The following is a 13,947-nucleotide window of genomic DNA, read 5'->3' as shown; positions in this document are numbered from 1 at the left end:
ACTCATCTAGAAAGTACTCTCACCAATTGTTTTTCAGACACCTAATACAGCCAACTAAATTATGCACACACTCCCCATAGACAGCCTATGTACTCAGTGAAAGAGTGAGTGTTCTTCCAGGGTCCAATTCAGACTGCCTTAGGAAGTGCTCTGTTCTGAATCACCTTTTGAAAGAGGCTGTCTCTTTTCTGTAAATTTGAAGGCGTCCATGTAATCTAACTGCCTGCAGGTAGCGAGTCTGAATAGGTCCTTAACTCTTCCACTCATCGAGGAGATTTCATTGCTTTGCATATACTTGTTAACCTATGCAGGTATGCTCTTCACAAGGAAAAAGTTCTTTTTTTTTAATAATGTTTTTTATTTCAAATTGAGCTTTTTATTTCCTGGGAAACAGCCTCACTTGCATCATAAGCTACACTCAGCTCCTCACTACAGTGCTTAGCATTGAATTGCTTATTAGAAACTGCAAAGCTTGCAACACCGAGTATTCTCTGAGCTCCATTCTGAGTCTAACACCATTTTTGTCACTGAGGCTTGAAAAGTGAGAAAGGTTTATGATTGCCTGTCTTTTCTAAGGTGAGAGCTCCTTGCCCTTTTGGGGCGAAGGTCTCTGCTGTGCATTCCTCTACATTACTTACAACAAAGATGCAATGCTTCTTCCTTGCCCAATTCTTCACGTTTCTTAACAAACATGCCATTTGCGCCATCTGACTCCTCCTCACCCCCGGCCTATGACCTTATAGCTCAAAAATGGCTGAGAAGATTTTCCTTGTAAGTCTCCCTGAGTCTAAGATCAAAACTCAAACGTCTAAGCTCTGCAAGAGACCCTTACTGAAACACGCAAGTATATATTAAATACTTCAAAGTTTTTGAGTACCTCCAAGCTGTTTAGCATGCTTAATGTAAACATCTACCACTCAAACCTTGAAGAAATCTGCTTGCTAGAGGTCTCTTCTTGTTGCTTACATGTCTGCTGAACTAGCAACATGGAGCACAGACCCTACTCTTAAAAGGTCCAATACTTGAAGAGCAAGGCTGACAGTCAGCAGCAGAGTGCATCTGGGCCCCTGAACTAGAATACCAGACGTCACATACATTCCTCTACTGGGGATTTGTAAAGCCTTATGTCTATCTTGGGAGTTCAATTTCACAGCCTCTAGTGTCTTCTTGTCAGTTTTTAATTTTCCACTCCCTTAGCATCAGTTTGCTCCCTCTTCTTGGTCCCTGAAACTATTTCTACAATATTTAAGTCCATCTTCAACCCTGAAGTGCAGTTAAGGGGGAAGAAAAAAAAAAAACCAAGACCAGCTCACTTAAAATGGCTTTGGGCACAGGAAAGAATTCTCCATATTTCTTGTTGAAATGTTGTGCTATATCTTGAGCTAGTTCCAGGTGCAGGACTTGATCTTCTCCAACGGGAACATGTGTCGACCTTTTAATAAAAGACAGATACAGGAAACTCAGCAAAGCTTTCTGGTTCTGCTGAAATGTTGCTCAAGACTGTCACAGCTTCTGCCACGACTGAGGGCCAGACTGAGCCACCCAGCGAGCCAGATATAGGTGATGTGGGAACAAGATCCCAAACTGACCGTATCCTAGGATAAGCCTGCTTTTTGTGCTGAACAGAAGCACATCTCCAAGGGCAAAAATAGCCTTTTGTGAAAACATATACCGTACACATAGTAATAAGAGCAAATGATTAAATTCAGCTCAAAGAAAGGTTTTTGTATCATCTCCTGCTGTCTCTTCAGAGATCAAAGAGCATGTGTTACAGTCTGCAAACAAAGTAAGATCTGCAAAGCATAAAGCACAAGCACCTTGCCTTGTTTTCTCAGGTTGAGAAGTTAGTACTGTGGATTTATCAAGGGAAGAAAAGAAGAGAGCAGTTCCTCCTCACGGGTCACCACTATATAAGTATCATGTGGGCCAGTGCCTCTATTGCCACAAGTGTTATCATTCATAGATGAGAACTGTTAGGATCAAAGGATCATTTGATCTTCTGCATTGAACTCAATAGCTTGAATGCAGGTCTGGAGGAAAACACAATCTGCATCAGAGGACATCAGGAGGTGAAGAATCCATTACTTCCCCTGGTGATTCTTTCCCACAGTTAATCATGCTCACCAAAAATGTCTGATTCTTTGAGATGAGGCAGACTTGAAGTCTTGCCAGCTTCTGATTACTCTCCCTTCCCCCAGCTGATTTTTTCCTAAGGCTTGTGGGATATTCAGCTCTGAATCCTGGATCTGTTCCAGTGTAAGAAAGTTCACTATGCATCTTTTAAGTTCCCAGAAAATTTCAGTTCAACACGGTACTCCTTCCTTCCGATCCTGAATTACTGGGCTGACATCCAGGAATCAATTTGTCCGTCCTTATCCCTCACCAAACAGTCAGCAAGGCAACCTAAAAACAGTTACAGTAGCCAATAGGAAATCCCAGTGGCCTACAACTAACAGAAAGAAAATCAGTTACCATTATCAATATGCTTTACGCAGATCAAAAGAAATGTTTCCATATGCCAAAATGGTTCCATATTCACAAAGTTGGCCACTAAACAGAAAACATATTATCTTTATAAATGCTTCTGCATGATTCTTTGCCTTTTTCCTTGCTGGGTTTTTTTTGTTTCTGTTTGGGTTTTGGTTTTTTTTTTTTAATTTTTTTAATATATATTCCTGTCCTAGGGCTCTTTTTATTCCTTTCTGTCATGTATTTACCTTCTGTCCATTTTCCTATCTCTTTGATTCTTGGTTCATCTGAATCAGTACTGTTTTGCCCACCCTCCAGCTCTTAATTCTTCTTCATGTCTGTCATTCTCTTCCTGTGTTTCCATTTCTTCCTGATTCTTGTTCCCTATATTATGTTTTCACATTAAAACATTTCTTATTAAAGATATTATGCAAATTTATTCAAAGAGATATTATTTCTCTTTCACTTCCTTGTTTTGTGCTCTGTCTGGACAGCCTGCTGTTAATGCACATGGTAGCAAACAAATCACAGGCTTCACTAAGGACTCACACAACCTTACTAGAGATAACGTAGGTGGTTGAGCTCAACTGAAACAAGGTGATTTCTGATAAATTTGTCTAAATTTCATCCTTAAATACTGCTTGACAATCAAATGGGATTCACCACTTCAAAGAGAATTTTAATGTTCAAATTCATTCTGACTTTTGTTTGCTTCCTACTAGTTTCAATTAAAAATTAAGTGAATTAGAAATACCATCTACTGGCCTTCTGACATTACTGTTTTCCCCTACTAATGATCACTTCAGATTAAATTTCTCTAGCTACATTTTTCTGGGTTAACAACTGGCTAATCTTGGTTACTCTGTCCTCCTAAAGTCTTTGTAGTTCTGTATGACTTCTCTGTCCCAACAAATATTCACAACTTCAGAACAATTCCACAAAGTACATATGCTTGGAACATAAAAATCATTAATACATAGTGCATTGTCTCTAACAGTTACTTACTCAGGCAGTTTAAAATAATGCACTACAAATTCTATCAGCTAGGCCACAAACTCTGGCATGCTGAGTCACCAGTCCCTAATCAGGGTGTACTTCCACCCACATGGGACACCACAGAGAAAAGTAAACTAGCCCAGGTACCACAAGGTGCAGTAAATTATTCACCTTTTCATCAGTATCAACAGGCCTACACAGAATGCCACACTAGTATGGGTATGCTATATACAGCCAGTTTAAATATCTCTGCAGTATACTGCATAAAGCATAACTACTTAAAAAAAAAAAGTATATGTATGTGTGTGAACATGTAGTATATATAATTAAGCATCAATGGGTTATAATTCCCTAATAATTATTCTGAAGTGACCAGCTTTTTCTCTTTACAGCCCTGTCCTTTGCTTTCAAACCAGGCTAGATTTCAACCACCCACTTGAGAGGTAAAAAGCTGTCATCCATTTCCAATCTTCCGATCTAATCACACCCAGCTCCCCCACTTCAGAAGTTAGCATGTTGACCTGACAGACATTCATTCCAATGCAGCTGAACAGACATTGCCCATGGGCTCACATTCTGCCTCTTACTTGTACAGCAAAATATCTGCTGCTTGAAGCACAGGGTAGGTCAACAACCCAACAGTTCCTTCATTATTCTGGCTGGCACGCTTCATCTGTTTGTAAAAGAAAAAGAGAGCAGAATCATGCTTTTGGCTAATGGTAGCACAGGCTGTGATTTTAATTAATTCATATCCATATCATTTTAGGATACAGACATTAATTCAAATCCACATGGCTTTAGGATATGGATCATTTAATTCAAGGTAGTCAGGCTACAGTTTCTAATTCTGTTCTAGTAATGGCATATCTACTTTTTGCTTTTAACAATAGTTAAATACACTAAACCCCTTTAAATCTTCATTATTTCATCATTACTATTCAAATATCTTTAGGTTTTTCTCACCTTCTGTCTTCTGTCTACATAGCTAAGTGCCTAAGGTTCAGGGGACCTAATTTGCAAAGCCTAGCACCTGTAACACCTATCTATAGGCTTGGAAAGTCAATCCAGTCAAAGTTGGATTTAAAAGCTTAACTTTAGAACCTCAGGTCTGAAAAGGTTGGCTTTAATCTATGCCCTGCATTAACACTGGTTACTGTATTTAAGTTTTACTGTTTTTATTTAATTAAGAAGAAAAACAGTAAGAAAGCAAACATCTGGAGGTATTTAAGACTGCTCTGAACTCTGCAAGCCAAACTGCTCTTAATATAGTTTTTTTTCTTCCTTTTTTGATACTTCTCTCTCCTGCCTTTTGGTTTTTCTACTTACTAAATGCCAAAATAAAATACAAGGAAATTAAATGCAAGAACTCCATTGATGCAGTCCTGCTGATGCTGTCGTAAGATTAAAAAGATGAACATTTGAAACTTGTAAAGGCAAACATTTAAGGTGCACTAACTTTATCACTCAGCACATTTTTAATGTTTATAATTTCTATACTCCTCTTCCAACATATACTTCTTTTGCACCCTCTCCCATAAGAAGTACAGAACCACCACTCTTCATGGTGGGAAAAACTGTTTATGGAACTCCATCAGCAATGCTCAATGTTTCCACTGCAAAATCTTGTTGTTGTTTTGCATTATTAAAAAAGCACTGAAATAACTCCAAGGATCTAGCAAAATCACTTTAACAAGACTGAACAAACCTCCTATTTATCACAGTTTGTGCAAGTCTCTGCCAAAAATACTATGCTGTAGCTTCCAGCAGGAAAACATTTACTGATAGCGACAGACCTGGAAAGACACATTTTCCTCTTTCTGCCACAGGACTTAAACCTAAAGCAAGGGTAACCAGGATACAGTTGGTACTTCACAGATAACAAGTCTTTCAAGGACAGCAGTTGAGTTCCCACTACTACTACTGAATTCCCACATAATTCCTCTGAACTTAGGAAACTGTCCATACCTTCCACTGGGGCAAGCGTAGCAGACGTGGCATGTTAGTTAAGCACCCAAGAATCCAGGCAAGTTCTGCATGCTCAGGAACCTGGAAGTACAAAGTCAGGATCGATTTTAGTCTTCTGCATTTATATGCCTATTTTCTCAAAATCAATAGAGATAAATAGTATCAGAGATCAGAAAACCATTTATTTTTGTCTTATTTTTTCAGTAAGGTCAAGTGACAGGCTAATGGAAAGTTCTGGACACTGCATGGATTGAATTCACTACAGTCAAGCAGCATACAAAGGTTCTTGGTCCTATCCACTCTAAAAAGAAAGAAAATGCTTTGGTAACAACAGAGTTGAACACACATGTAAACTAGCCAACTGCCGGCCACTGTGCCACAGCTTTGAGATATCCCCACACTTTGAGATAATACATTTATAGTTACAAAACCTCTTTGCCTTTCTCATTTCCAGTGCCAGTAACTTACCCAAGCTTCACCTCTTCTGCATCAGAGTCCTGAATGCACTCATTTCCCTTAATTGTCCTTATCAGCCTCACCTGAGCCCTCCACCCATATTCTCTGCCCAAGACCCCAGGAGCCCCACTTAAGCTCAGGCCAGACTGCCCCTAACCCTTGCCCGATCTCCACTGCACCACAACACGTCTGGTGGTATAATAATTGCAGGTCCTTCACAGAAGCCTGAGCTAATGGCCAGGGGACACGAAGAGGTGGGCTGCTCCACAAGGCTGTGGCTGCAGACAGCCCCAAGCCAGGCAAGAACAGTGACCTCCCTGAGCAGGACAATGTCCTGCAGTATTTAATCAGGACAGGGGTGGTGACAGTGAGAGTCTGGTGATCATTAGACATACCAAGGTCAACCCAGGAAGCCCAGTGAGCAAATTGGGGCAGCAGGGACAGGGTGGAGCACAGGCACATGCTGAGGTAGCTCAGCTGAAGGCAGGGGACCTGAGCCTAAGCTTAAGAGGAGCACTGAGGGCACTGGGCAGAAGGTGCCTGGGTGGAGGGTCCAGGTGAGGCATGTCAGGGCTCTGGGTGCATCAACAGGTCTGAATGACCCTGACCTGTCTGCAAAAGAGGAATAGCTGAAGTCAAACAACACTACAGCCTGAACTGGGGCTTAATTTGTCCATTCATCCTTCAGTTCTGCAATCCTATCAAAACTAATACTGATCTGCAGGTGAAAGAGAAGGATCAGGCCTCCACATATCCTTTAGCTTCTTTATATACACTCTTCAGCTTTGGCATTTCAAATACTCATTTTAGGATTAGTAAAACAGGCAAGGATTGCTGATGCATTTGCTGTTCTTTCATTTCCTTCCTGTCATTTTGTCTGTTGTTAGTTAGCTATATATATGATGATCTACGTTCTGCTCTTTTGCTTACATGTTTGATTCACTCTTCTCAGTATTGGCAGGTTTGGGTATTTAAGAGCATCTTAAAAAAACATCTCCAAGGTGTTCAAAACTTCATGCTTGCAACAATATATAGCAACCCAGATGGAAGGCAGTAGGAAGTGTTTATGAACAAGTAAGAATTACTAGCATTGTTAATGGCAATTCCTTTGTTGTCACATTTGAAGTGTAGTAATTTCCTAGCTAACAGTCATCAGACTAGTTCAGTTGTCAATGTTCTATAGGGGTATCTGACCTCAAAGCAACAGCTCAGTGGCTAAAGATAAGAAATATTCCAGGTTGATTCTCTTTCCCTTCTTTCTGCCTTTCCTGCAGTCTTTTTTTTTTTCTTCCTTTTAATTTCCTCATGCTGATTTTCTCTGTCACAAGACGAAGTACAAGAAGATTCTCCAAATGTACCTTCTGCAAGATACAAAGAGTAAACTGAACTTTATAGAAAATACTAAGCTCAAGACCCCTATTTCATTTAGAAGACATCACCATCTGGTTCAAAGTGGTTTCTCATTTCTTTCTTCCAGTCACGGACAGAGAGGAGACGGTGCTCTGTTGCACTTGTGTTGACAAGGACTCCCTTTAAAAGCTATGCACTCACTGATACAGCTACGTCAGATGTTGCTTCCACACCCAAGACTGCATGTGTATTTCATTGCATCAGGGGCTTTGGCATTACATCAGTTACCAAAACACCAAATGATCTGAACAGCATTTGTTGAGTTGAATCTGCAGTTCTGGGTTCTAGCAAGTTATATTCACTTTTAATTCTCAAATACACACAGTCCTTTGCTAGACTGCTGAATATTGTGAATTAAAAAGGGGGAGAAAATACATAGAAGTGCATAGAAGGGTAGATGTTTCAGTTGGGGAAAAAAATCAGTACTGGAGCCTAATGAGTTAACATTCATCACCCAAATTGCAGTAACTGACTGTATGTTGGCCTGTGAATCAGGAGGTACTAGGCTTAAACCACAAATCATTTATCAGACTTAATCATGGTTCAAGCTACTGTGTTTTACTTGGCAAGAGGGGCAGGTAATTGCTGCATTTGGTTGGTCACCATGCATCAGCTCAAATGTGGTTACTCATTAAGCTACAGTACTCCATCACTTTGACTGCATAACTTCAGATACAAAGAAAGTGGAAGAAGTGAAGATGTATACGATACTAGTAAAATAAAGGCCTATTCTACTCTTCCTTTCCGGCATGTATGTGTGCTACATGTTACTACACACTGGTGTAACGAATCAATGTGTTCTGTCCTCAGAGCAGACTTCCAGTATCTGAAGGGGGCCTACAAGGATGCCAGAAAAGGAGTCTTCATCAGGGGCCATAGTGGTAGGACAAGGCATAATGGATTCAAAGTGAAACAGGGGAAGTTCAGGTTGGATATAAGGAAGAAGTTCTTTAATGTGAGGGTGCTGAGGCACTGGCACAGGCTGTCCAGAGAAGTGGTAAATGCTCCATCCCTGGCAGTGTTCAGGGCCATTGAACATTGCCTTGTTAGTGTTGGACAGAGCCTTGGGCAACATGGTCTAGTGTGAGGTGTCCCTGCCCACGGCGGGGGGTTGGAACTAGATGATCTTTAGGTCCTTTCCAACCCTAACTATTCTATGATTCTATGATTTTCCTATTCAAAACCTGATTTTGAAGACTTTCAAAGGAAGACTCCATTCAAGAATCCTAGAGAATTCTTTTAGGACTGAAATTATTTAAAATCAGTGTGACCACTTTTATTTAGATTTTGTTGTGTCGTCCCCCCCCTCAAGAATATCCTCAAAAAGGACACAAACTACTGTGCTTAATTCATCTACATCTTAACCTGCCTTTCCTCATGCATTTTATTGAACTAAATATTTATCTTTGAATCTTTTGGATTCCCATAGCAAATGTATTTAATTGTAAAAAGCCTTCTTCCCAAAAGCTGCCTTTTTTAACCATGAGAATCAAATGCTTAATGTAGTTTTATTCAGCATAAGGCATCATCTCACTTAACAGCTCCTGACCACTATGATCATCTTGATGTGTGGGTCAGTAACAATCCCAGTAACACATTTTTTGTTGGATTCAATCCCACAAGGACTTTTATCTTCCCACAGTACTATGGAGAGAGGCAGTCCCTTGACAAAATGGAAATGAAACAGAGAAAAGACATCTCATTTTTGTATCAATCTGTCCACTGACTTTCAGTTGCTTCCTATTGTGTTAGGTTGCATTTATTGTGCCACCACAAGGAAGACCTTTGCCAAAGCATCATCACTTTTCACACAGTTTTCATTTAAAAAAGGAGTTCTTCTGCCTTTTCATTTTTAAAGGAGTTCACTCAGAATCTAACCACGACTCTAGGAAATAAAAGTATACAGAGTTCCAAACCATTCAGTTTAGTCCGTGTATACTTGAACCAGTAAAGAATTTAGTTTGTATCTGACAAGAGAAGTACCCTCTGGAGCTATGACGTACTTCAGCACCACATTTCCTCCTTAATTTCTATTGCATTAAGCATCCCCCACAACCTGGCTTACTAATCACTAATCAAAGAGTTACTTCCAGAGCAAACTACTTGCATCCATTCCTTGTGGCCCAACAAGTCCAAGTCAGATTCCTTTTGCTTTTAAAGCACACTTATTTAGCAGAGGTGGCCACTTCCAAGTGACAATGAGCAGTTGTCTAGAAGGCACAACCATTTCTGCTTCTTCACCTGGCTGAGTGCCCTGCTCCCTCTTTACAGACAAAGAACTTCTCAGCTCTTCACTCATGCAGCCATTTGATGTTATTAAACTCAGATCACAAGTTACACTTGGATCACCTCTGAGATGTTATATGCTGAAGTACAACCTCAGGGCTTCTCCTTGCAGATTTATTACTTTGTCCTTGATCCTAGCTATTCCCTACCAAGTTATTGCTGCTATTCCCTGGCCACAGCCACAGTTGATGATATACATGGAAAACCAACAGCTACTTTTAGTGCAAGTAATTCTAGCTGACTTTTCATGCTGAGACATACAGCTCAGGAGGACAGCAAGCAATGAGGTTCAAGAACATGGATACTTTGAGCAGGTCTGAAAGCTGGCAAACCAGCAACACTGGAACTCAGCTTTCTGAGGCTTATATACATAGTTGTGTGTCAGCAGCTGAAGTGGCAACCAACCTCCAAGAAGAGATGAAGTGTTCTATTTTCAAGATGGATTTCCTTAAATTGCAACCTACAGCCCTTCTCTGAAGCAATTCCAAATTTGCTGCATATTTGTTATGCGGAGCCAGCTTCGCCTCAGCAGTGTAACCTCATGAAGGGTTACATTTTAAATGGGCAATAAATGTCAAAGACTTGATTTTGACAGTGTAGAGGACAAACAGATCTGGAGAGATAATTCGGATAGTTGTGTACGAAAAGAAATCTGAACAGAGGAGGGATTTTTGTCTCTACCAGAAGTACCAGTTAGTGCTTCCAAAAGGCCTTTTAGAAGAAGGTGTTGCTCACATTTATTTTTCCTGAATAAAAGGTAAGATTTTATTAATGCCTACAGCTGCAAGCAGTATGTTCAGGACACTTAGCAATGCACCTCTCTATTATACAGGTAGAGAGAATAAGAGGGCCATAAACAAAACAAAATAGACTGCTCTTGAATTGAATGCACACAGCAACTGAACAGCCAGTGAGGTACTTTCATGACAGAAAATTTGACGTGGTATCCCAAATTCCTGTTCAAAGAAATAATTCAGGTGTAGGTGGAGTAAATTCACAGTTATAAAGGTAACATCTGATTTACAGAACACACCAAGCAATGTGCTGAATTGGGGGGTGGTTATCTAGCTGTCATTGCTGAATATATCAATATTTACACCTTTCACTGTTACTTTTGAACATGTTCATAACTTCTCTTTATGTATATTTGGTTAACACTTACAGAATAAGACCCTGACTGAGAACACCCCTACCGGAATCAGGTGACTTGGTTATAAACCCAGACAGAGCACAGTATTTTGGCCAAGGAATCCTTTTCCCTCCCTTTATTCATTATGAAATGAACTTAATTTGCAGAATCAAGCTCCTAGTCTAACTTGCAATACTGTTTGAGGAAGTAGTTTGGTGTGGCTAGAAGACTGGTGGGGAGAGGAACACCCAACAGCTACACAATAGTATGAGATAAACCAGGTAAATTATTGAAGAAGGAAGGGAAAAAAAGGAAGAAATCCTGCTGAACCATGACATTTCTTCCCACTGAGCTCCAGTTACGTCTAGCCCAGTCCTATGGGGGAGAAAACAGAGGGATGAGAGAAGCAGAATCATTTTCTAAAGTAAACAGTCACATACGTCCTCTTCTCACAGGAAGTTTTCAATGGACCATGTTAAATTAATGGACTTTAATGAATTTATAAGCTATGATGCAATGGAAGCTTTTCAGCCCCTCTGAAAATTGGACAAGAAGTAGTGTGAATCCATTCCAACTCTGCCCACAAAACAAAGCAGCTGGATATTTCTGGAAAATAATAGCAGGGAAACAGCGTGCACATTGAAATTGTTGTCGTTTGGCTTTTTAAGGCTAAGAAAAATTGGCAAATTCGCACCTCCCAGAGTTACTTCTTCAATTTGCTTGCACACTGCAAGGATACTGCAGCTGATTATACTCGGGAAATAAATCACCCCCTCCAGAAGGCTGAAAACTACAATTTTCCACCCAGAAACGGAATGTTATGTTGTCCAGAAACTCACAGGGCTCCTCAGAGAAGTGGGAGTGCAGCAGAACAAGCACTGCAGCTAAATCAACTCTGAGGAAATCTTAGTTTCTCTTGGGACATTCTGCATGTCTACTACAATAGGTAGGCCCACCTTCCTGTCCACAGGAAAAACAGCCTGAAACCACAGAAAAGCAACTGCAGTTTCTACCGTTGTTTTGACTGTGAAGCAGATCAGATAGGAGATGGTTATGGGTAAGAACTGAAACGTGTATTGTACCCACCAGGAATCAGAGAAAATGGGTTTTACCATACAAGCTTCCCATGTGTGCAGATTGCTTACTGTCTTCCTCATTTCTCCCCTGTAGTCCTTTTTGGTTTTCATAAAACGTTCGAAGTTTCATGAAAGACAACTGGTACAGCTTTTATCAGTTATGGTACAACTTAAAGAATATATTTGCTCTTTCTTCTAGGATTCTCAGGATATATTGGATATGTCATTATTCTGTTGCTTCTCTTTTATGCCTGGTAAGCGAAGGCAGGCAGTTAAAGCATATCTTGACGTTATTTTCTCTAAGAGCAAAGAGGGGTTTGCACATCTCGCAGCTGTGCTCCAAAGGCATCATTTTGAAATCTGCATTTATTTGTATTCTTTCAGAAATTGTCCCTCTTCTACGACTTGTCTCACAAGTTGACTTGTCTTCCTACTTCAGAAAATAGGATTGAACAAGCTGTAACAGAAGAGCTGCTATCACTAGGAGGCCACTCCAGTGTCCAACATGTTCCACAACTGGATTTTCCTAGATACTCTAATGAAATGTGCTTATTTGTAACCCTTTGCAGACAATGCAGTTCCAAACACTCCCCTAAACATTCCACAACATCCTTCTTGCTTCTAAGTATTTTGAAGGTATCATCACTTGTTCTTTGTAGCCACTACTTCCCTAAGCTGGAGTTCAAGTTTGTACATGTTAAGGTAAGCGTGGGAGGCATTTGGTGAACTGCTACGTATGGACACCAAATATACAGCCAGCCATTAACTTCCTGTTTATATATGTTATAAAACCCTGTAGTTTACAAATGGTAGATTCTGAAGCATACAGAACTAATTTCCATCAAACTAGCACTTTATAGGTAATTTAGCTGTATATCTGATACATCAGAAACAGCCTTTCATCTCTTGATTGTATTGGAAAGGATGATAAAATGTGGGAAAACTCTGGAGCTCTGGATTAGAGATTCGATCTGCACAAACCCTGCTGTAAATAACAGCCTACTGGCATTGAAACACCTACCAAATGCACATGCCTTTTGGGAAACAAGATATCAATATTCTTTTTCACATGACAACCATTCCAGAGAAGCAACAGAAAGAAAGTACACAAAGAGTAAGACAAACAAACCAACAAATCCCCCTCTTCAGCAACTGTAGCCCATTCTTGCCCAGGTAAATCCAGAGAAAGTTAAGAGGCCACAGCAGCATTTACAATAATGACTGCCTGAGCAATTCCCTTCATGGGGCTTACCACTACCAGCATCCTTTTGCAGCACATGTATCGAATTCTGCTATTACTGTTCCAGAATCAGGGTGCTACTAGCCATTAGTTGTAGTGTTAATCAGAAGAAACTGCAGTAGCACTTCTGTGAGCTACAGGTTTCCAAATTCTCAGGATAGAACTCAAAATACAGCAATAATTGTACAGTGCATCTACTGAGAAATCTCTCATTTATCAGTTTGATTTGGTATTAAAGAGAGACATTTACTTTGCCCATAAGCAAGTACCTAAAGCAGTCCTCTATTTGCAGCTGGATTTTCACTGCTTTCCTGAGGACCTCTGGAAATACAACCTATTTCAGGATACAGTTGGGTTTGGTCACTTTGCTTTACACCTCAGCCAGATGTTTGTAAACAAAATAATGGGGTTTCAGACCACCCCTGGAGAGTGCTGCAGTGGCTGGAAAGGGGAGGCCAGCTCCTTCTTTGGAAAATGGAGCAGTTACCAAGCCAAAATCAAGCAATAAACTTTCCTGATTAGCAATAGCTGCAATCCATTTCACACCCTTGTTTTTAGGAACAATCATCTCGATATTATGACATTCCATACTATAGTATTTCATTATCATACTAGAACAATAATCACATTAGCAAGGTTCCTGTCTCCTTTCCTCGCATCAAGCGCTACACACAGCTATTCCTTTTAATTGCTTCCAGAGAAACATCTGGTCCTGCGAATGCGGTTGTAACAGACCATAGTGCATCTCTGGGTATACCTGACCACTACATACAGCTTGAATAGACTTGTTCTGGGGGAGGCAAGAAACCACATCAGTCTGAACCACTTCAGGAACAATCTGGATTCACGAACAATTGTAATAGACCACCTTTGTACTAGAAAAAGGACCTTCAGGTCCAGAGAAGGGTAACAAAGCTGGT

At 40.3% G+C, this 13,947-nt stretch overlaps 1 protein-coding gene across 2 annotated transcripts in view; it reads right to left on the bottom strand.

The window, feature by feature from the left end:
• The window catches only part of WARS2 (tryptophanyl tRNA synthetase 2, mitochondrial), a 46,247-nt gene that overhangs the window by 7,314 nt on the left and 24,986 nt on the right, over nt 1-13,947 (bottom strand). For both annotated transcript variants that reach the window (XM_030471987.1, XM_030471988.1), the window contains exons 3-5: nt 5,431-5,511; nt 4,053-4,138; nt 1,314-1,432 (exon numbers count right to left, since the gene is read on the bottom strand). In XM_030471987.1, the coding sequence (XP_030327847.1) occupies nt 1,314-1,432; nt 4,053-4,138; nt 5,431-5,511 (286 nt within the window). The remainder of the gene's footprint in view (nt 1-1,313; nt 1,433-4,052; nt 4,139-5,430; nt 5,512-13,947) is intronic.

This window comes from Strigops habroptila, chromosome 2 (assembly GCF_004027225.2).
Source record: "Strigops habroptila isolate Jane chromosome 2, bStrHab1.2.pri, whole genome shotgun sequence".
In the NCBI taxonomy this organism is placed as follows: Eukaryota; Metazoa; Chordata; class Aves; order Psittaciformes; family Psittacidae; genus Strigops; species Strigops habroptila.
Note: the sequence above shows the minus strand (reverse complement) of the source record. Positions and strands in the feature narration are given on the sequence as shown.